Source organism: Lepus europaeus, chromosome 1 (assembly GCF_033115175.1).
Source record: "Lepus europaeus isolate LE1 chromosome 1, mLepTim1.pri, whole genome shotgun sequence".
Classification (NCBI taxonomy): Eukaryota; Metazoa; Chordata; class Mammalia; order Lagomorpha; family Leporidae; genus Lepus; species Lepus europaeus.
The window spans coordinates 115,629,136-115,653,232 of NC_084827.1; the positions used below are offsets into that span (position 1 = coordinate 115,629,136).

Sequence of the window (24,097 nt, forward strand, 5' to 3'; positions counted from 1 at the left end):
CTTTTCCATAAAAACCCAAACAAAACACCTTGTTTATTTCAATGATGGGCAGCATCTCCTTCCCTTCACTGTTCAGACCACAAGAACAATCCATAAAATGCTTCAAGGATTTCTTTTTAATTTTCAGTCCTCATGACTTTCTCCATTCTTGTAGTACAAATCTGGTTTATAACTGTTTTTATCACCTGGGCAGTCATTTTACACTGACACATGATTGACAGAGTGATACTCCCACAGAGTGGCATGGGCTGTGAAATCAGACGGACCTGCGTCCAACTCAGGGGTCCCAGCCCTGGCAGCCGGGTCAGCATCCTGGTGGGTACAGCCGGCTCGACATAGCTGCAGTTCAATCAACCATGGCTCACAAGTATTTTTTAAAAAATGCATCTGTATTCAGCGTGGACAGACTTTCCCCCGTCATTATTTCCTGAACAATGCAATATGCGATTCTCTGTGTATTTAGGTCAGGTATCTTACGAGTCATCTAGAGATGGCTTAAAATACATGGGAGGAAGTGTGGGGTTTATGAGGTGGAAGATGGAGCTGAATGAATATTTTTTGGAGAAAAACCTTTGAAATCCATTCCTATGAGCAGACTTCAAGAAGTGCATTGATGGGGTTGGCCACCACTAGTGACACTGGCATCCCCAACTGGGATGTCAGTTCCAGTTCTCAGCTAATGTGGGAGACCCAGATGGAATTCCAGGATCCTGGCTTTGGCATGCCCAACCTTGGCTGTTGCAGGTGTTTGAGGAGATCTTCCTCTGTTATCCTGCCTTTAAAATTAATTAACTTTTTAAAAAAGTTCACAGATGGAGTGGGCATTTAAGCCTAGTGGTTAATATGCCTGCGCCCACATCAGAGTGCCTGGGTTTGCACTGAATCTTACCTGCAGCTCCCACCAGTGCAAATCCTAGGAGGCAGCCGTGATGGCTGAAGGGATTGGATTCTTGCCACGAATGTGAGAGATCTGGATTGTGTTCCTGGTCTTGGCCCTTACAGGCATTTGGGGAATGAACCAGAGGCTGGGAGTGTTTTCTGTCTGCCACTTTCTCTCTGCCTCTTGAATAGTTTGTTTTAACAATTACAACATTTTTTGCTGAATGTACTGATTGCATGAAAGGGTATTTTTATTTATTTTGAGAGGCAGAGACAGAGCCTTCCTGTCTGCTGGGTCATACCCCAAGTGCCTGGGAGCCAGGGACTCAGTCCAGATCTTCCAGGTGTGTGGCATGGACTCAGGTCCTTAAGCCATCATGGCTACCTCCCAGGGTGTGCATTAGCAGGAAGCTGGGATGGGGAGCAGAGGCAGGCTCTCCAAAAAACCCAGGCACTCCCAAACAGGATATAGTCGGATCTTAAGCCCTGCACCAAATGCTCACTCCTAAATTTAAAAAATTTTGAAAAACTTCATGGAAAATGTATATTGTCAAAAAAAAACTATGCATGGATTTCAGCTCTGCTTTTGTACCCAAATAAACTTGTATTTGTTTTTCCATGAACTTTTAGAAGAACCCTCTTTATAAATACACCATCTCAAATAAGAGACTTGCGCATGCATGCGGGGTGCTGGCTTCAGCCTGGCCCAGCCCTGGCTATTATGGCCATTTGGGGAGTGACTGTGGCCTCACAGGGTCACAGGGTGGCTGTAGCTCGGGTTACTAGTATCCATCTCCAGGGCCTAAGGAGGCATGGACATGCTCCCCCATAGGATAGTCTTTCCATTATTCTTCAACTCCAGTGGACAGGTTAGGTCTCCATACAGCGAAACAAGGCTCATGGGACCCGAGCCCCTTAAAATGCTCAGTATGCTTCTCAGGGGAGAGGAGCTGTCCCATGCCCATGGAAGCAGTTTCTCAGTATCTTCTCTGAATCCAGTCAATAGTCTCTCTGAAAGTATTGATGAATATTCTTCTCTGTTTCATTACTTTTCCTTTTTTAAAAGATTTATTTACTTATTTGAAAGAGTTATGGAGAGAAGAGAAAGAAAGAGAGAGAGACAAAGAGAGCTCGCGTCCATCTGTTCATTCACTCCCCAGATGGCCGCATGGCTGGGCTGAAGCCAGGAGCCAGGAGCTTCTTCCAGGTCTCCCACGCGGGTGCAGGAGCCCAAGGACTTGGGCCATCTTCTACTGCTTTTCCCAGGCCATTAGCAAGGAGCTGGATCGGAAATGGAGCAGCCGGGACATGAACCAGTGTGCATATGGGATGCTGGCACTGCAGGCAGCAGCTTTACCTGCTCAGCCACAGCTCCGGCCCCTACATTTCCAGAGATCATTGCTCCTTGTGGAGCACTGGCCTACGTCATGGGATGCTCTTAAGGTTTAATGAGGTGACCCACGTAAAGGACACTGTGTGGCTCTAACCACAGAGGTTCAGTCAGCAGTAGTTGGCAGCCATCGTGGGCCAGCCCGTGGTGGCTCTGAGCCTCCGGGTCATGGCTGGTGTTCGCATTCCCTTTCCTCTTGGAGTGTTCTCTGAGGAAAGCCATCTTGAGGAGACGTTTGGTGACCCTGATATTCTCCATAGCTCCGATGTCTTTATGGAAAAAAGCTGACATATACGAGATACATTTCCTTCTTTATACCCATATGGTACAAAAGCCACAGCATACCCACCTTTGGAAACTTTATGTGATATAGTATTTTAAATGTCAACATGGTAGAAGGTCACGGATCAAGGAGGTGTTGCTTAGGGAACACTGACAGGTTGAAAGGAGATCCTAGCCACGGAGTGGAGGAGAGATGGCTCCCTCTTGTGGTGGGGTGGGGGACTTTAGTTTCCCAGTCCTCTGTTAGGATAAAAGCATCTCAGAAAGCAACTACTGTTTCCTTCTCTCTGCTCTCATTGAGCCTCCCCTGAGCAGGGCTGGGCGGGAGAGAAAAAGCCAGGGGAAGAAAGCAAGGCTCCCCCACTGTCTAGCCCCACACCTGCCCCCAGATGTCAAAGCAGTGCTCGGCAGCTGTCCAAACGATGGAATTTGTCCCCAGATTCCTAAATAACCCTGGGTGTGTAACTTGACTGCGGGCAGAGTATAACTGAAGGACTTGTAAGTGGGACACTTGTTGGGAACACCACAGGACACTAGCCATGGTGACTGTCCTTTCAACACTCTAGCCCTGGGGGAAGAGCCACACCTGGGACCACCTGCCAAGGTCACCAGTGTGCCTGGGAACCTGGACCCCAACCTGGAAGCCTCAGTTCTGCCAGCCCACTCCTAATCCCCAAGGGGGAGCCCGAACAAGGTGAGGTTCCAGGCACCCCACAGCCACCACCAGCCCCTGAGCTCCCTCTGCCTAGGCCTCCTGGGTCTTTCCTCTTTGGGGTCTCCACCTGTCTGACCTGCTCCCCGTCCTATCCCGGCCTTCCTCGCGCTCTAGGGGAACTGTCCTCCAAATTCTACACGCAGAGGCATAGGGGGTGTCCCCATCGAGGGCATACAGAACCCTCCCCTCCATCTCTTTGTACGGGCTGGGGGTGCAAGCGCAGGTGAACAAGACCCCAGTAGCAGGTTTGACAGCTGCTGGGGAAGAGGAGCGGGTTTCTAAGGAAACAGAGAGGCAGCAGCCATTTTAGTGGCATTTGCAGTATGAAAAACATATAGACACCGAAGACACCCCCCCACCCCGCCCCCTACTTACACTCCCGCCGTGCCCGCCCTCCTGCCCGGCTTCTGAAGGCCCCGAGGTGCGGGTGGGGCCCGGGTCTCCCAGGGACAAGGCAGGCACCTGCCGCAGGTGGCCGGCCTCCCGAGGTCACCCTTCTCTCCAGCGGGCAGGCGGGACGCAGGCTCCCCACCCCGGGCGCCGCAGTGCAGCGCTCGGCGGGTGCCTGGGCCCTCCCCTCGGATCCCCTCCCCACCCACCCGCAGGCCGGGGAGCCCGCTGGGAGGGCGGGCCGGGCAGCCGCGCTCTGTCGCCAGGCGGGCGGGGAGGAAGCGAAGGCGGAGGCAGAGCGAGCGCGGGAGGTCGCCGCAGCCGGGGACACCGCGCGCCGCTGCTGCCCAACATGGTCGCTGCGCACGCTGCCCATTCTTCCTCTTCGGCCGAGTGGATTGCCTGCCTGGACAAGAGGTACCAGGGTGCCCTGTGGGGGCCCGGGCTCCGGCGCTGCCCCTACCCCGGACCGCTGCGGGCGCGATGCAGGGAGCCGCAGCCCAGGACCTGGGCACAGCGTGGCGGGGCTGTGGGTGGCCAGGGTCCCCGAGCGGGGGAGGGGCTGCGGCCCGGGGTCCCCGAGGCAGGAGGACACAGACCCCGAGCTCTGGTGGGGTGTACCTACGTGAGGTTATTACACGTGGTGGGACACCGCAGCGCAGTGCGGTGTGTGTGTGGGGGGGGGGGGGGGTCCCAGCCTCACCGATCCCCTCCCAACCACGACTCTGCTCAGCTCGCTTGGGGGGTTGATTTTCTCTTGGCATCGGGACAGAAGAGGTAGATGCTGGCTCCTCTCCAGTGGCTCAGATCCGCAGGGGCGAGTGTGATTTAAGTTTTAAGGCAGGGTGGAGGGACAGGCAGGTGCAGAGTAACATTCTTTTTTGTTGTTGTTCCTGCAAGCAAAGTGTGAGGGACCCAGCAGAGCTGTCAAGTCCCTTGCTGAAATTCACAGCTCTCTGCCCCCGCAGTCCCTCACCCAAGGTCTGCTTCGGGAAGGTCACGCGGGAGGCAGCTTTCCTCTTAGTCCCTGCTCGGGAAAAGACCCTTCCTCTTACAACAGGAAAGCCACGGAGTGCGTCACTCCCAACGGCCGCCCTCTGAGGAGGTCGTCGTGCGGATCCGTGGATTGCAGTCTGGGAGCCTGATTGCCTGTTTGCCCAGATAGCGGGTTTAGCAGTAACCGTAACACAGTGGGCACCCCGATTAGAAGGCGATGCATCTGAACTTTGGAGAACTGAGCAAGAGATTTGCAGAGTGGGCAGCCTCTGAATTTGGGGGTTGGGCGCCGCCGAAGGGCAGTGATTCAGGCTTGTAGCTATCTGTATGACACCTCTATTTGCATTTGCGGGAAATACTTTGTGCTCTGCCATATTGAAAAATTTTCAATCAGCAGACTCCTACTCAGATGGAACTTGAAAATCTGAAGTGAGACATGCTGTGCATACTCTCCTCTGATAGGCCTTTGTTGAAAAAATATTAATTTTGAGAGAGTCTAAATGTAGCTCATTTGCATGACTTAATATATCTGAGAAATAAACTTGACTTTCAATTAGCACACAGTAGCAAGATTTTTTTGGCAAGCAGTGCCGTATTTATGTCTAAAATGATATGTGCTAATATTAGAAGTTGCATGTAAGAAATAGTAAAAGGATTGAAGTGATGGTTAAATCATACACAATTATGTAGAGGAACTACGAGCATATTTAACTGGAGAGCCTGCTAATGTAATAAGTAGTCTCAATTTAATAGCTTAGGAAAAATGATTATAAAAAAAAAGAGGAAATCAGGATCTTGTGCTTAACCTATCGGCAGTAATGCTTCCTCATGAGTGAAAATTTTAGATAATACGTAACTTCACTATTTGTAGGAATGCAGGCCATGCCATTTCTTTGAACTACCAGTAATTTGCTGAAAACCCGTTAGTCAATGAGCACTTTCAGCAAAGTCATAGAGCAATACTAACACAAGAAGGGCATCATATATGACTTTGGTCACAGTCTCTATCTATTGAAATGATTTTGTTTGGAATGGGTTTTCTAAAACACGGTGCCCCAACCTAACGCCACCATTTATAGAGTGTATTAGGAAAAAAAACTATTCACAAGCACTCAGCCCACCTTCGGTGGAGGGCAGGTGAGTGGACAGATGGACATGCCAAGGGTTTTAGGCCTAGACTCTCAGCTAGTCCCATCTTGAACATGTCACTTTTACTTCCTTGGGTGTCAAAAATGGGGATCAGACTATGAAGCTTGCCTCCCTGGGGTGAGTGGACAAATGGAAGACAAAAAAGAAGTGGAAGAGTACTTTGGAGATGGTGAGATGCCACGCAGGCATTTTCTTTTGTGGTCTTAGGGGAACCTTGCTTGTTCTGCAGGATTGGTGCTGGAATTCCTATGAGTTCAGGAGTGGCCAGCTTATTGTTAGAGAGCCTGGGACATGTGTTCTAAAGTTATAATTTTTACTAAGATTGTCTCTTGTTGAGTTAAATTAATTAATTAGGGAGAGAAAGAAGAACAAGCTCTTATCTCTGGTCTCACTCAATGGCCTGCCAAGGGGCTGGGCCGAAGACAGATCTCCCTGCTGGGTGGTAGGAGCCCAGTCACTGGAACCATCAGCCACAGGGTGCATTAGCAGGAAGTTGGAGCCAGAACTGGGAACTGAACTACTGACATGGGCAAGTCAACCACTAGGGTCACCTCTGTTTCTTTCTTGAGAGGGGAAACGTTGAGTGAGAGTGCTCATGGAAGTGGTTGGTGAAGCTCTGTGAACTTCCTTAGTGAGGACACTGCCCTTAGTATTTCTGAGAAATGCCATCTTGACACCTTACTCTGGGTTCTCTGCTGGGCACTGGGGTTGTAACTGGAACATGCGAGTTGTTTATTGGTTGGCAAGGTGGAGGATTGGTGGTGGGACAGCCAGGGCAAGTGCTCTAATGAGATGCATAAAGTGCTTGGGAATGCAGAGGGAGAGAGCCCTGAGGGCTGCCAGGGATGCTTCTACGGGTTCCTGCCTGGATCTGAGAGGGCGAGGAACATTTTAGACAGAGCATGCCAGTTGGAGGGAGCGATTTCAGCAAAGACACAAAGATGTGGTACACGCTAATCTCTTCTCAGCACCAGGTCCTCTTGTGATGGAATCAAGAATACAGGAACGTATGCTCTATTTTTATAAAACTTTTCAGTAGAGACATTTCCAAGCACACGCACACAAAGGAGAGATATAGCAAATCCCCGTGTCCTGTTTGGGGCTATGATTCTGGGACCTCCCAACCAAGTGGGAATGTAGCATGACGGACTGGGCAGTACTGTTCACATACACGCACCATTCAAATGACAACTATTGTGGATGGCTAGACAAAGGGGAGCCCAGGGACTGGAAATAAAGAGAAGTGCTGAAAGTCAAGGTCTACAGGAGTGAAGTGTGCAGTGGGTGTTGAGTTGAAGCAGAAAAGCAAGGCAGCACCCACAGTCCTGGGCCATCACGGTACCAAAGAGATGAGGGGCTACGAAGACTCATCTTAAAACTGGAAAGACATGGAACACTCAGGTGGGTGAACGGATGTTAAGAAACTCTCCAACGCCATGCCGTCAAAGCCAAACAGGCTCCCCCCTCTCTCATGGATCAGATGACTCTTCGCAGGGATAGTATCTAGCGATGCATCATCTCGTTCCCACAGTTTTAGAGAAGTGTGCCAACCGTTGTTTAAATTCGGTGACAATCCTTGGCCCATAAGGCTTTAAATCCGCCAGCTGTGACCTTGACAGCCTTTTGTAGGTCATGGTTCTCATGGTTGCTACACTTGATCTTAGCCAAAAGGCCGAGAAGCGATGTCTCATGGTTGCTAAGGGTGTGTTATTAATGGGGAGGGACCACACACTCAAAAATGTTTAGGTGATTCTTGCCAGTGTTCATCGTGATGGAACAGGGCTTGGCAAACTGTAGCCCGTGGGCCAGATCTGGCAGCTGCCTGTCTCCTGAGTGAACAGTGATTTTTACATTCTGCATTGGAAATATATCAAAAGAAGAATCTGATTTTATGACGATGATATTTATAAGAAATTGAATGTCTATCATTGGAATACAGCCAGGCTCATCTGGTTGCATGGTGTCTGAGGCTGCTTCCGCACTTGAGAGCCATTTTGATGTGGCCACAGGGACCGTGTGGCCCACAGAGCACAATATGCTTGCTCTGTGGGCCTTTACAGACCAAGTTTGCCATCCCTTGCTCTGCATGGAGGAACCCAGCTGAGTGATTGACGGTGGAACCACTGGAGGTGAAGGAAAATTGGCTGTGTTTGGGGAGGAGCTGGCAATGTGTGGTTTCTTTTTCTTTAATGAGAAGTGCAACTTAGAGGGAGGTCCTCAGTTTGGGGTTTCTCTGAGGACCACTGGCTGTCCTGGGCCCACGCAGGAGGTGAAGTTCACACGGAGGAGCGTATGCCAAGAAGCTTGTGAGCCTTCAAAGAAGCCTCGGATTTTTTTTTTTAAGTATTCATGTTTCATTTTTAAAATGCCTTTTGGGCAATTTCTATGCGTCTGACTTACCCCCACCCCAATAGAAATTAAAATAGCCATTTTGATGTGGTTGAATGAGAGTGCGAGAAACCAAGGAGCAAGTTTGTTAAAAACCCAAAGGCTTTGTAGCACACATGGTGAGAGAAGATGAGTCAGGGATCAGAGATGCATCAGCTGTGGTCCCACCCTTGAGGAACGAAGATCAAAGCAGCTCACGGAGCAGGAGGCGGCCCTGGGGAGGCCCCACAGGATGACAAGACGTTGCTAAACCTCCAGGGCTCAGGGCTGGGAATCCTGGGTTGTCAGCACATCGAGAATGAATGCAGCCATCAGGGTTGGACACGCAGGCACCAGGCTCTCAGAGACCGTGAAATCCAGCAAGACAGTTTATTAATTTGACAGTGGGATCTGCAGCCTCCGAGAAGTGGACACTCACATCCTCCGGCTAATGGATGCTTTCTCTGGGCAGGCTAGATGGGAAATCCACACGTTACCAGGAGTCCATTTCAGATATTTTACGCAAAGCGGAGCTGCCAGGAGGTCAGGATGCTCTGGCAGAAGCAGAGCACAATCTCTTCCTAGAGGCCCGGAGCCGGGGCGCTGAATCCTAATGAGAAGGTATTTCGGGGAAGACTCCAGCACAGCCGGGCCCTCGCCTCTTCCTGCTCCCATAGTGCACCTTGTCCAGCAAGCACGGGTCAGCCTCATCGTGATTGCCTGTTGACTTCTCTTTTCACATCTCTGGGTACTGTGTATCACTCATCATTTCATCTCTCGCTGCAGTGGACTTCCTTGACTGGAGCAAGGACTAGTAGGACCAGGGCGAGATGGCCATGTGTTACCATCTCCTTAGGGTGGAGCGGCCTCTGCAGCCTCTTAGGGGGCTCCTTGTGCTGGCCCCCTCTGCCTGGGAGAGGGCCCAGACGGGCAGTCAGCAGCTGCTTCTGTTGCTCCTTTTGTTTCCTGGAGAATGTGGATTTTTAAAAAAGATTTATTTATTTATTTGAAAGGCAGTTACGGAGAGGGAAAGGGGGAGGGGAGAGGGAGAGGGAGGGGCGGGGAGAGGGAGAGAGGTCTTCCTTCTGCTGGTTCACTCCCCAAATGGCTGCAATGGCCAGAGATGCGCTGATCTGAAGCCAGGAGCCAGGAGCTTCTTCTGAGTCTTCAGGGGCCCAAAGACTTGGGCCATCTTCTGCTGCTTTCCCAGGCCATAGCGGGGAGCTGGATGGGAAGTTGAACAGCCAAGACTCGAACTGGCGCCCATATGGGATGCTGAGGCTGCAGACGGTGGCTTTATCCGCTACACCACAGTGCCAGCCCCTGTCTTTTCTGTAAATTGGTATTTGAGGCCACAGTTTGATCAGATTCAGATCGTACTGTGTTGGTGAGAATATTTTGTGGAAGTGTTGTACAGTTCCATCATGAGTCACATGATGTCAAATGCTCTCTGATGTTAGTGATATGTTATTTTTAAATTTAGTGCTTCATAACTATTTGCATCTTTTTGGGAGACATCTCGTTGTGGCCCCAAATCCATAGATGCACATGACATGCATATGTGGAGCAATTGGAAGACAGCACAGCCTATTACATAATCAAGGTTAAGTTCTGTGCTGCACAGTTAACTTGTTCAAGTATTTTAGGAAAGGAGCATTTAGCCAGACCTACAGCCCTCAGGCTGGGGGCACATGTTGGATGCTGTGCCCTAGGACCCAGGGACCTGTGAGAAGGGCAGCTGGTCCCGGGCATCTGAGCCTTTGCTGCCAGGTGTTCTGAACAGGGCTGAGAGCCTGGTAGAGGCAAAGCAGTGCTCAGCAAAGCACGTTCAGCTTCTTGTCTTAGTCGGGGTTCTCCCAAGGGGTTTCTGGCTCTTGCAGTGAGGAGGACACTGGCAGCTTGAAGTTGCCATGAGTATATAGGACTCCATCACCTTTGCGTGGTGGCCGCTGACCCTCCTGGACCACTGCCTCAGTTCCCCTGCAGCCGCTGGGTCTTCAATCACGTGTAATCCATCTTCGTGCATCTAAGCCGTGGCAGTGAAACGTGGGTGCTTCCTCTGCTACTTTCAATTCACAGGTGAGGGAGGGGAGAAGAGAGATCCCTCAGGGGTGCTGAGGGACTGGGGAAAGGGAGAGAGGGTGGAGGGTGACGGAGCAGAACCCAGCTAGACAGCTGAAGGGGAAGGATCTGTCCCCATCATGTTGACTCAGCTGCGTGCGTGTGCTCCTGCTCGCTTTCTCTGCGGGGAAAGAAGAGCAGCGCCACCCCTGCTCCTGGGCCTCTCCACGTGTGTCCTTTCTTGGCATGTGCACTCCTCTCCTTTGTGGATTAGAATCTATGTTCTTGGGTAGCTTCCTAGACCAGATATGGTTTTGTCTCTCTGTAGGGTATGTCCACTTGAATATCCCATTCATATTTTGTGGCAGATGCTGTTTTCCTCCACCTACCTTGGCTCCAGAGACTGGAAAAACAAAATGCCTTTTTTCCTAGCCTCCCTTGAGGCCGGCTGTCCACGTGGCACAGTTCTGGCCAACGAGACTGGGGCTTCCTGCAAAGCTTGGGCTTTACTGATGCGCAACACCTGCTTCCTCTCTGTTTGCTTTCTTCTTTTTAAAAAAGACTTATTTATTTGAAAGTCAGAATTATAGAGAGAGAGGGAGACACACACACACACACACACACACAGGTCTTCCACCCACTGGTTCACTCCCTAAATGGCCACAAGTCAGCTGGCGCTGGGCTGGTCCAAAGCCAAGAGCTTCATCCAGGTCTCCCACATGGGTGCAGGGACCCAAGGACTTTTGACCATCTTCCAGTGATTCCCTAGGCACATTAGCAGGGACCTGGATCAGAAACTGGAGTGGCTGGATATTGAACCGGTGGCCATATGGAATGACAACACTGCAGGTGGCAGCTTAACCCCCTATGCCGCAGCGCTGTTGCCTCCCTGTGAGCGCACTTTCTGTCTGGAATTACTACCTGAGGCCTGGGCTGGTGGTGGCCATCTTGTAATCCCAGAGGGCTGACCTAAGGGATGTACAGAGACCCCAGTCCAGATTTTGATCAATTGCTGAACCTAGATCAGTAGTTGCCTACCTTCAGACTTTTTGACTTACAGAAAAAAAAAAATCCCTATTTCTAGAAATGACTTTTTGTTTAGACTTTCTGTAATTTTTCATCAGAATGTTCTATAACCTAACAAGATGGTGCTTGGCTGAAGTTGATTTTGGGGCTGGCATTGCAGTGCTGTGGGTTGAAAGCCCCCCCCACCCCCAGACCCCATACCTGCATCGTATATCCCAGTGTTGGTTCAGGTCCTGATTGCTCCTCTTCTGATCCAGCTTCCTGCTAATGCACCTGGGAAGGTAGCAGAAGATGGATCATGTACTTAAGTCCCAGCCACTCCTGCGGGAGACCTGGATGGAGTTCCTGGCTTCTGCCTGGCCCAGCCCTGGCTGTTGGGGAGTGAACCAGCAGATGGAAGATCTCTTTCCCTCTCTGTCTCCCAGCTTTCCCTTTCTCTCTGCCTTTCAAATAAATAAACCTTAAAAAATGACTTTGCATTAATATTTTCCAATAAATGCCCGGAGGGTGTTCTCTACTATTTTTTTAGATTAAAAAGTAATATAGCTGTGGCATTAGTGAGAACAATTACATTCACATTTGGCCTTCAGACAAAAATATAGACCCCCAGTGGTGGTCCACCTGTTTTCTGTGAGGATATGGATGCAAGGATGTATTCTCAAGCATGGATAATGGTGCCACTCCAACCAACAGACAAACAGTGGTCCAAACCCCACAGGTTCTGGGGGCGGGGGCAGACACTGGGCCTGGCAGTTAAGGCGCTTGTGTGCCATGTTAAGAGTACCCAGATGGATGCCTGACCTTAAGCTACTGACCTTAGGAGGCCGCAGTGATGGGTTTCTGCAACCCATGGGGGAGACCTGGATTGAATTCTTGGCTTCTGGTTTCATTGCAGGCATTTGGGGAGTGAACCAGTGGCTGAGAGCTTTGTCTGTCTGTCTCTGTCTCTCAAAGCAAGAAAGAAAATCTGCAGCTTATACCACAGAGAAGCACAGTTCCTGTAATTGTAACCATGGAAACCAAGGAACATATGTTAATTGCCCTGAAGTCATCTTAAAATGCTTTGCTATAATAAAATTTTCTAAAAATTTTTTTCATTGAATAAAGTTGATTATAAAATGGAAGCATACCAGTATAGCATTTAGCCATTGGTTTCACAAAGGTATAGTTTTAATGATCTGTGATTACTTTAAAATTTACTGTATATGGGTGAAATGGTCATTTTTCCATTCAATTATTGTTTGTAGGCATTGTCTATGTTCCCACTAAACCAGGGTCTTTTTGCTTTTTACTTCTTAATTTCATTTGGCAAAGTATGAAGCCTTTTTACATCTCAAAAAGTTAAAAAAAAAAAAAGGAAGGAAGGAGGGTGGGAAGGAGAGAGGGAGGGAGGAAGGGCATGTCGTCATGTTCTTAGAATTGTATCAACAAAGCTCATTGAATCTTTAAAAACTAAACATTACAATTAAAATAAAATGGAAATGTATCAAAAAAGATGACTGGCTATATAGAAATATTACCATAAATTGGTTAAGGTTCAAGAGTCTCTTAATCCAATAGAGAAATAGTTTTTGAAATCTTACTAGTTGAGATGTTGAAACAAATAGAACTTTGATGGAAAAGTAGACTTTACTTTCTTCTTAATAATTTGATTCTTGATATCATGTGAAATTTTGATTCTCTTCAGACCCCAAATGAAGCCATTAATACCTTGCCTCGTGTTTGGGCTGCCTTATTTGTCTAGACATTCATTTTTTTCACCTTTATTGAGGGATAATTAACAAATAAAAATTCCACGCATTGAAGGTGTGCTACTTGATGTTTTGATATGCATACACATTGTGAAAGAATTTCCACAATCAAGGTAGTCACCATATCCATTACCTCACACAGTTGCCTTCTGTGATGTGTGCTGATACTCGAGGTCTGCCCTGTTAGCAAATTTTGAGTGTATGCAGCACTGCATTGTTAACTATTCACGTTGCTGTGCGTTACCACTCCGGGGCCTGTTCACCTTTCATAACTGAACCTTTGTACCCCGCCATACACTTCCTCCTCCCCAGTCCCTGGCAACCAGCATCCTACTCCCTGCTTCTGTGAGTTTGACTGTCTTAGATTCCACGTGTCAGCTAGATCACCTGCTATTTGTCTTTCTGTGCCTTGCTTATTTGACTTAGCATAATCTCTAATAGATTTACCTGAGTTGTCACAAATGTCAGGATTTCTTCATTTTGAAGACTGAATAATATTCCATTGTGTGTTGGGGCTGGTGCTGTGGCTCACTTGGCTAATCCTCTGCCTGCGGCGCTGGAATCCCATATGGGCCCTGGGTTCTAGTCCCAGTTGCTCCTCTTCCAGTCCAGCTCTCTGCTGTGGCCCGGGAAGGCAGTGGAGGATGGCCCAAGTCCTTGGGCACCTGCACCCACATGGGAGATCAAGAAGAAGCACCTGGCCCCTGGCTTCAGATCGGTGTAGCTCCGGCTGTGGCAGCCATTTGGGGGGTGAACCAATGGAAGGAAGACCTTTCTCTCTGTCTCTCCCTCTCACTGTCTATAACTCTAACTGTCAAATAAATAAATAAAAAATCTTTAACAAAAAAAAATTCCATTGTGTGTAACATACCACACATGCACATACCACATTTTTAAAAAAATCCATTCATCTGCTTCTAGACATTGACGTGGTTTGCATGCCTTGGCTCTCATGAGCAGTGCTGCCACAGGATCCTAGTTGTTCATTTGCTTTGGTTCTTTACCCAGAAGTGGGGTTGCTGGATCAGCAGGTGGTTCTACTCTTACTTTTGAGGAGCCTCCACACCACTTTTCCTAGCGGGCGTACTAGTCCTACCTTCCCACCCTCAGCGTAGAAGCGTTCTTTCCTACATCTTCACCAATACTTGTTTCTTTTGGTCTTTTTGCTAATAGCCATTTCCAACAGGTAAGAGGTGATATCTCAGCATAGTTTTGATTTGCATTTTCCTGCTTATATACTTGTTGACTATTTGTCTTCTTTGGGAAAATGTCCATTCAAGTCCTTTACCCTTTAAAAATTATTTTTATTTACTTGAAAGGCAGAGTGATTGGGAGAGTCAGATCTTCCATCTGCAGGTTCATTCCCCAAAGCCCACTTAAGGGAAGGAGCGGGGGAAATGTCACTATGTTCTAAAATCTGCACATATGAAATACGTGAAGCTTGTATAAATTACATAAAATCTAAAAAACAAACAAAAAGTCTGTATAATTCTGGTCACTTTAGGTTCCCTTTATAATATTGTTTTTTGGGAAAATAAAAAGCTACCCTGAGAGAAATGGGTCTGTGCAGAGTAGGGAAAGTGCTGTCATTTAGTGAGGTCATAAAGGTATTGTGCATGTTTGATCATGGAGCCTGGGGACTGACTAATGGTTCTGTCACTACCTCCGCCACACTGGTGGCCTTCTAGGTTTCTGAGTGAGCCAGGTTATTTCTCAGTTCACTGTCTTAACTTTTCTACCATTATCCCACCGGTAGCCTTTTGATGTTTTTGCATTAAGTTCTTGAATTTGCCTCACTAATTAAATGATACAGCAATACATTAAAAAAAATTTTTTTTCATGTCAGAAATGGAAGGCAACTTGAGAATAGTAAGACTCTGTTGTGATGTTAGGATGTCATGTGTACATCAGGCTTGTAGATATTTCCCGATGGTATTTGAAGATCTAACTTGTAGAGCTAAAACTATCTAGTAGATAAATAATAAAAACTTAAAGCAAGCCCATGTTTAATTATCTAGTTGACCAGAGCCTAAATGAGCCCTCTATTGATACAAAAGGGTGCAGCAAACACCAAGGGGCCTTGTAATTGGGCAGCTTTATCTATAAGGCCAATCTGTGAAGCAGAGGCAAACTTGCATGCCCAACGGAAGAATGTGAATAGAATATAATTTTATTGTGTTCTTTCATCTCCCTGGGCTGTAGGCACACAGGATCAGCTTGTGAATGTACCTTATCAGTTCCTCAATTGAATTTTACATTATCTCTATTGCTTTGCCTCCTACCTTTGCAGCACTTCATTGGATATTTATCTTAACAACTTCCCAGGTTCACTTTAGAATTCAATAGATTGTGGATGTCAAAGTGAATTTAATTTAAAAACTCCTTTGCATTCAGATGATTCTTTTTTTTCTTTTTCCCTTTATCATTTGAAGTCCTAGCCTTAAATATCCACAGAAGAAATGAGCAATGACATCGATTCTTAGAGAAGCTTGCAGAAAGCAAAAGTGGTCATTACTTCACTCTGGTCATCTTTTGGGTTTTCTGAAAGATAATCATAGTCAAGTTGCAATATTAAAATAATTTTAAAATGCATATGTTATTCATAACTTTTAGAGAAAATACAGTCTTTAGTGAGAAGGGAAAGTGAAACTATAACAATTTTAAAAAATAGACTAGAATGACTTAAATTTCAAAAGTAGAAGAAGAGGGAGCACTTCACAACTCATTCTAGGGAGCTAGCATTACCTTGATATCAAAACTAGACAAAGATATAAGAAAACTACAGACCAGTATCCCTTAAAAAAGCTGGAATATTATGTAAAAGGGAATTTTCTTTCCATTTTAGTTAAACTAGCCGTGATCTTTTTTTATTTATTCACCTATCATTGGTTTTTATCTGCCTATAAAGAATTTCGCAGTCAAATTCTGCTACACAAGGATGCCTCTGCAAATAGAACAGCGCTTGAATTTATTTCTTTTGAATGAAGACAGGCAATAACACAGGCATGCAATTGGTTTTATGTGCTGAATCTGTTTGTTTATATAATTGTATATATGCGTGTATATTCCATTTTATCAATGAAGTATAAACTTCATCAATGGAATTTTTCTCTCATAGGATTCATCTTTTTTTTTTTTTTAAAAAGTAACTTATTTTTTTTGAAAGGCAGAGTTACACTGAGAGAGGGAGAGAAGAAATCTTCCATTTGCTAGTTCACTCCCCAAATGGCTGCAACAGCCTAGGGCTGGGCCAGGTTGAAGCCAAGAGCCAGGAGCTTCACCAAGGTCTCCTATTTGGATGCAAGGGCCCAAGCACTTGGGCCATCTTCTGCTTTTTCCAGGCCTTTAGCAGGGAGCTAGATGGGAAGTGGAGCAGCTGGGACATGAACTGGTACCCATATGGGATGCCGGCATTATAGACGGTGGCTTTACCTGCTATGCCACAAAAATGGCCCCTACATCCATTCTTTTAAATATTTCATTATCTTTTATTTTTTAACATTTTATTTCCTATTGGTTTTAACTTAAAAAAAATTGTGAGGTAGTGGTACAAAGAGTTCCCAGTTACCCCTTACCCCACATCCCCTATTAACATTCTCATGTTAAGTGCCTTTGTCACAATTAATGAATTACATCCAGCTTCCCTATTTTTTATGTTGTTTTTCCTGTGTTTTACATGATTTGTCATGGATATCCATAGACCTAAAATTAATATGTGTGAAGAGATTTAAGTGTATTGATACATATCTTCAAATTACTTTACATTAAGGTAATAAAAATAGCTGTTGTTACCCATACTTATAAATAAGGCAATTGAGGTTTAGAAAAATCAAATTACTGCCAGGGTCTCCTGGTAAGTGTGGGGGACCAACGTGGACTTGAAACCGTGGGCGCTTTCCACTCTAACAGCGTTTCAAGTGGGTTCCGTGCAGTGGTAGTGCACAGTGCGAGGAAAAGTCACCTGCTAACAAACTAAGGAAATGTTAAGTTCAATCTCTAGAAAGCAATCCTCAGAGCCCAAACATCACCGTGCAGACAAGACGGTAAAGTGGCCACGGAACACCCTAGGATGGACTGGCCAGCGCTGGGCGTGTTGGGGTAATGAATGCAGAGTCTGGACTGTGAGTCGACTTCTGTACTCCACTGGCCCAGCACAGAAACGCTTAACCCAGGACCGTTAAAAGCCTAACCTTTTCCCTTCAGTCAGGACTCAGTGGCCAGTGAGAAACTGTTAGGTGTATAGTTAAACTCTTACTAATTTCAGCCCCTGCAGCTGTTATGCGTACTGTTAAAATAGAAGAGTAACAGAGGTTGAGTTAATAGCCCCTTAGAATTATGTTTCCAAAACATTTTTGTTTTTAAATAAAGATCCACAGAAAGTTGCAAAAATGTGTAAAGAGAAGTCCTATGTAGCTTTGACTTCCAATGGTAACATCTCATGTAACTATACTATAGGATGATCAGAAACAAGGAAGTTGACATTAGGATACTTCAAAAAGTTCATCGAGAATGGAATTAAAAGATAAGCTTATTTTGATGCCAAAAATATTGAAAACCATGCATATACTAAGATTTGTCCCAGTGTCCATGGGAGATGCATATTACGCAAAAACTGTGTATGGATTTCAAATTTTTCGTTCCAAAATTCATGTTATAATTTTATTTTTTCCATTTTCCATGAGCCTTTTGAAGGACTTTTGCATGATCCAGTTTATTCAGATTCTGCGAGTTTTACAGGCACTCGAGTGTGTGTGCGTTGTGTAGTTCTATTTTATCATGTGTAGGTACATGTAACTACTACCACAGTCAAGATGCAGAACTGTCCCATCACAAAGCTCCCTCTCTATCCCTTTGTAAACATGCCTACCCCTCTCCTGTCAATAACAACTTTTTTTTTTTTAAAAAATGAACAGAGTATAATTTGGAAGATAGATTCACCTGCATTTCATATCTGCTATCTATTTAGGACTTTGTGTTAACTGATTAAGTTTCAAATATGGTTCTGTAGACAGTATTTATTCAGGACAGGAAAGTAAGCCACTCCAGCTTAGAACGAATTTTAATGCCAATGAAGGCTGCCCTTGATTTGTAGTGTAGGGGTGACCTTAAGCAAATGGAAGGTGCTGTGTGTTCTCCAGTGCCCATTCCTGCAGCCCCGTGCATTCTCACCGTGCCTTCTTTGGGTACCTCAAGTGTCCAGGGGTTGGCAGGATGACAGTGTATCCAGCTCTTACCCTTCTGTGCTCTTCCATTGGGAGTGAGCTTCCAGGAGCCTATTAGGGGCCATTTTCAACTCACTGGATCTGCTCAGATGCCCCAGTTGACTGTCTCTAGTTTCACACTCTGTGAATTTGCCTCCACATTTCTCCGCTCAGCGCTGTCTTGTCCCTCCCTTGTTAGGCCAGTCTTTCAAACAGAAAAGGCAGGACAGGCACCTTGGGCACTTTGCCTGGAGGCAGAAGTGGGATGATGGGGCCCCTCACTCCTCTTTTCTATCTTACACCTACTTGTTCTGGTCCTTGAGGTGTAAGACCCCTGTCACCAGGTGTCCTACAGAGCGACCCCCAGAAACACAGACTCCACTCCAATCGATGCAAAAAGCAAGAGGGAAGTTTATTTCATTTGCAAATGGGCCATCTCCGCCTCTGGTAAGGTGCAGAGAGAGAGAGCGGCCCAGACAAAAGGTTTACAGAGTATTTAAAGCTTAAAACCACAGCATTAGCATATTTAGTTATGTTACAATCCTATTGGGCAAGATAAAAGTTGTGTTACAATTTTATTGGATATGTTAATGGTTACTAGGTAAGGGGCTTGGGATGGGGGTCGCGGGCAGTTTCTTCTTATCAGCTAAGGCGAGCAGGGCGGGGGTGGTACGGGCTGTCCGTGCTGTGCGGTTTTTCTTAACTCTTTTTCGGACTCCTGCAAGTGTTATCGCGTGAGACAGTTACACAGAGCAGTTTCACAAGGCAGTTTCCCAAGGTTATTCTGCAGGCAGGTGGAGACACAGTTATCTTAAGGAATGGCTACTGTCAGCAGCCAAACTTTTTAACCCTTGCTAAAATTATTTTAATATTTACTTTTAGCAGGGGTCTTATATTCCCTCCTCTTTTTTTGTACTAATTTTAATCTTAAAATTTTAGGGAACACTCGTGCTTTTGTAACCTGTCTCTGTAGTATTTTCTGTTTTTTTAGGCTCTGATATTGTTGGGTTAGCACTAGTGTCTGAGTGATAGACGACTTAACCTGATAGAGAAAAGCTGGGACTGCCTGAAGTTTGCAGAAGTAGGAATTTGCTGCATGGCCCATATCCTCTCTGGGGCTGGTTTTCTCTCCCCAGGGGAGAGGATAAGGGTTAAATAGTTAACACTTTAATGGACTAGCTATGCTTCGTTTTCCTCCAGATACCTAGTAGCTAATTTTGCTAGCAAGTTAAGCCAATGTACAAGACTAGAGTCTCAGGCTGGGAAAGGAGACAGACTACAAATTATTTACATTTAATTATTTACATTATGGATTATTGTGCACCCCCCTCAAGAGATAGTCCCTTTTAAGTCCTCAGTGAGGACCTGTCCAAATAGGTGTAGGACTATCTGAGCTAGCTGTTACTGAAAGCCCTGTTTTTAGGAACTGGCAGGGAGGACTTTTTTTAAGCTTAATACTATTGGATAGACGTTTAAGGCCTGGCTGGGTGTGTGAGGCCCAGACCTATTCAGGGGGTGCTGGAAGAGAATTGTAAGAGATGCGAATCTCCTTTAAGGGAGGCACCCTGTTGACTTGCATTACCTGGCTGGACTAGGAGAGCTTTAATAGGAGGGTGGTAGAAATAGGCAACTTGCGTTTCACTGACCCTAGGCCATCCCCTCAATAGCAGTGGCTGGAGCTAGAAGCTAGGCAGAGGCTGGGCAGAGCTAAAGGCTTTTTAGCTCGGGGCCACAAGGTCTGCGGTTCTGAACCAGGAGTCCTTCGACACCCAGGGCAGTTTCGTGTCCAGTGGCCATGCTCTTGGCAGAGCTGACAGAAGGCAGTTTCTGTTGCGGCAGCTGCTTGCCCAATGCCCTGGCTCCTTATATCAGCAACAGGTGCTGTTTGGGGTGCACTGGCCTTGCTGGGTCTCCTTGACGGCAGATCACCGTGCAGAAAGCCATAGATTGGCCTGTTGCCTATCCTCATATCGCTCCTGCTGCTAGCTTGCTCCTCGTTTTCCTGGTCTCTAATAAAGTAGACCAAGGAGGCAGCCTCTATGTCAGTCAAGGGGGTGCTCAACCCAACCCTGATTTCTTTAATATCAGGGTGAGCTAAAAAAACTATGGTCATGGGCAAATTCTGACATTTAGTATTTTTCTGCGAGTTAAGACCGTGCCCATGAGGCGAACTATGATCTTTTAGGTAAGATCAACTGTGGTGACCTGCTTGTATACTTTGAGGTTATTAGTACAACTCTTTATTTATTCCTTAATTTGGTTTAAAAGGGGAGTTCTGCCCATTTACTACGTACACTGAAAAATCGATCTGGCTGTTACATTATTTTATAGTTTAACCTCTTATTTTGGCTATGCTGTTTGGCCAGGCATTATTACAGAGAAGGTCAACCATTTTTTACATAAGGTCTGGGGATCAAACCGTACATCACAGTGGAGAGTCCTGCAGAACTGTAGTAACTTTTTTTCTGGAAGAGAAAAGAGGAGAAGTGAGGCAACGAGTCGGGTCTCTAGACTGACTTCCTGGGCTTTTAGATTTAACTGGCGGTTTAACCAGTGCTTACTGCGTAGCCTGTCTTAGAGGAGAAATTGTGGCAGACATCTCTGCCATCCTTTGGCTTCTGGATTATTTACCGTGTAGCCAGTGGGCACTAGAGTTTTCTTGGGCTCCTGGAACCTGGTTCTCTAGCACCTGCCGCATAGCCATTTTTCTTCGTTTTTAAGTCTCTTTTGGAGCACTTTTTCCCTGTTGGCTAGACCTCCCGTTTGATCCACATTTGAACTAGCAATATATTTGAACTAGCAATGCCTGGTTGTTCAGCGTTAGCTGGACGGAGACTTCGTCAGTCCCTCTTTAAAGGATCTGGCTTCTGAGCCAGAGACTGGAGCAGCTAGAAAGAAACACGTTTATAGCTGAAGTTTAGCATCATTTTACATCTTGGCACCACTTTTAATTTAAACAGCCGATTGGTTAGAAAGTCTGTTAAAGGTGCCAAGAGAACTTAGAGTATTTGGTCAAAATAGAATTTTTTAACATTCTGAAATGATAGCCATTTATTAGTTAGGGTGATTTTTACTCTTTTAAACCAGATCTGATTATAATACTTAACAATGCTTTTCATTAATCTGAACTTAACAGATACAGTAGAGTACATAATAGATTATTTGGGCAGAACATGAATTCTATGTCTCTTGCTGTCGAATAAACCAGAAATAAAAAACCTTGCACATAAGGGTTTACATAATTTAGAACTATTTAACAAAGTCAAAAAGAGCTTACAGGACCTAAGTTTAGAAATGGCAGAGCAACCGATTAAGCAGACACTGTTAAAATAGACATTACAGTTTTTGCAAAAACAGATTTTAAAACTTAGACCATTTTTAGATATTTACTAACATTAGTGTACATTTTTTTAAAAAAAAACCTTATTTTTGTAACAGAAGGTCAGACTTTATTAGCACTCAACTTAAAGAAAACTCTGTAAACAATTTTAAAGTTGTAAACCTTTTAAAATTTTTTATGACTTGCTCACACCTTTTGAAACTTTATACCTGTAGTTACTTTTACATAGTCTTGAATTGTTATGTATGGACAATCTATGAGAATACATGCTAACAAACTTAAACAGTCTCTCTTATCGAATTTAAGATGTGAAAAGTACAATACATTTTCCCACATTTTGCTTAGCATTGATGCCTAGATGGCTTAAGACACTGAGTTATTACTGAATACCACACCATTATCTGAATTAAAAGTCAAAATTACATTTCCATGCTTTTAAGTAACATAAGAATAACTCCTCCTGGACAGCAAACATGGACACAACTTTGAAAAGATCTTCATCGTTAAGAGAAACATGTTTAAAGCATATTAAAGACATGTAAAACCCGAGCAAGTGAGCTACCAAGCAAACTAAAGGGCTTTAGCATTAACTTAACATTTTTTTGAACCAATGTTAACAACATAAAGGCTTGTATACACAGAATTTACTCTTAATTTTATAAGACCACTTTAGCTGGAAAGCAAAAACATGAATACAGCATAGGTCTGACACTATTTACAACATTTTAATACATTTTACATAATCTGAATTGACTCAAGCAGCTGTTACTTTAACAAATTTTAGAGTCTCATCCTTTGAGAGTTCCAGGGATCCGACTGGAAGCCCAAAGTTGGAAGACTCGGTTTAGAATTTAAGCTGTTAGAGTCAAGCGGTTTAGCCAACAATTAGTACACTTCTGATCAGTTGGGTAATCACTCAAACACTGAAAACAGATAAACAACATAAACAACTTTGCGTTGCAGTTTTTCCAGTCAAGACTCATAATGGCAATAGAAAAACGCAAAACCTTCAAGGCACGTGAAGGAACACTCTCATCAGATAAGTCAGGGGCAACAGCACAGAAAAGAACTAGACATCAGCATATGAACCATTGCTTAGGCTTCCATTAACTGCAAAGAGAAAAACCCATCAGGTTGGAAAGGGTTAATGGATTAAGGTTCTGGCTCCCTCTCAAAGCCTCCAAGGACAAGGGTGGCTCATTGCCAAGATTTTAGGCAAGCAGTGCATCCCGTGAAGCATGCCCACCTGTTTATCAGAAACATTCCTTTATCCTCCTCCCAGGGAACTGGCCAGGCTCCCAAGGAGCAGGAGAAGGTCATTTGGCAACAAAGTTACTTGTCCGCCAGAGTTGAACCTAGATACAAGTCCTTTTATTTTAAAAATTTGTCCTTACATTTGGCCCTAAGGCTGCATTGAGAAGTAGACAAAATTAACACATTATAAGAATACAATACAAATTTTTTTTATACAAGTATACATTTAGCAAACACAATAATATTTAAGGCATTTTAAGGATAAATTGAAACATATTTGAGGGGGAATTAGCTTCTTGGGCACCCATGTCAGGGACCTAAAAAACAGTACCATTTTAATACAACAACTCAAGCTGCTGCAGACAGCCTAAGAACTGGCTAGACAATCCCATGGCATGGAGATTTGAGGCACTGTTACTTGTTAAACAGACATGTTGAGGCGCACACAGTCCAATTAACAAATGCGCTAACATTTAACATCTTTTTTTTGATAAGACAACAAATTTTTTTAGCGGATGGAACACGGTGGGTAACCATTTAGCCATAATGATAGTAGCCTATTACTATCTGTAATTGTTATATTCTTGTAGGTTTGTTTTTGTAAAGCAAACCAAGCATAATCTGTTCAAGCATTTCTATTAATAATAGGGTAGAGTTAATACATAATACAAAAATAGAATGGGTAGTCCGGACACTTTGTTACCACAATTTCTCAGACAATTAAAGTTTAGCAACAGTAATAGCTCACAAAAACTTTAAGAGGCACCAAAGCTACCATAAGCTGCAAAGATGGACAGCCTTCTACCAGATTGGAAAGGGTTAACTGGTAACAGCTTATCCCTAGGTGGAATTTCCTCCTACTCTCTCCTGGCCAGCGGTATAGGAATGGAGATGAAGAGAGCAAAGAGTGGGGGAGAGAGCCCCGGGAGAAGTGCGGAAAGTGACAGAGGACAAGATGTGAGTGACTGCCCTCACCTTTTCTCATCCAAAGGCAGTAACCTGAAAAATAACAGTCTCAAACTGAAAGCTTTTGGCGTAACAGCAATCACACTGCCACACAGATACAGATCGCAGGCGCGTTGGGCTGTCTTTGCCCGACCAGATGGACTACAATTTACACTGATAGTCCCAGATGGGGTCCGAGGAACGTCTCCCAACGGCCCCGCCGACAGTCCTATAGCGCGTCCGCCAGGACGTTTCGTCGGCCCAGATACAGAACCTATAGGCAACTCAGATAACACAGTCGACTACACAAAGACAATGCCGGCAAACTCACCTGGACCGGTCCTTCCACGA

At 45.4% G+C, this 24,097-nt stretch overlaps 1 protein-coding gene across 1 annotated transcript in view; it reads left to right on the plus strand.

Annotated features, from left to right (window-relative positions):
• Positions 1-3,966: 3,966 nt before the first annotated feature.
• The window catches only part of RAPGEF4 (Rap guanine nucleotide exchange factor 4), a 328,711-nt gene continuing 308,580 nt past the window's right edge, over positions 3,967-24,097 (plus strand). The window contains exon 1 of the mRNA XM_062187806.1: positions 3,967-4,073. Within this exon, the coding sequence (XP_062043790.1) occupies positions 4,009-4,073 (65 nt within the window). The 5' untranslated portion in view covers positions 3,967-4,008. The remainder of the gene's footprint in view (positions 4,074-24,097) is intronic.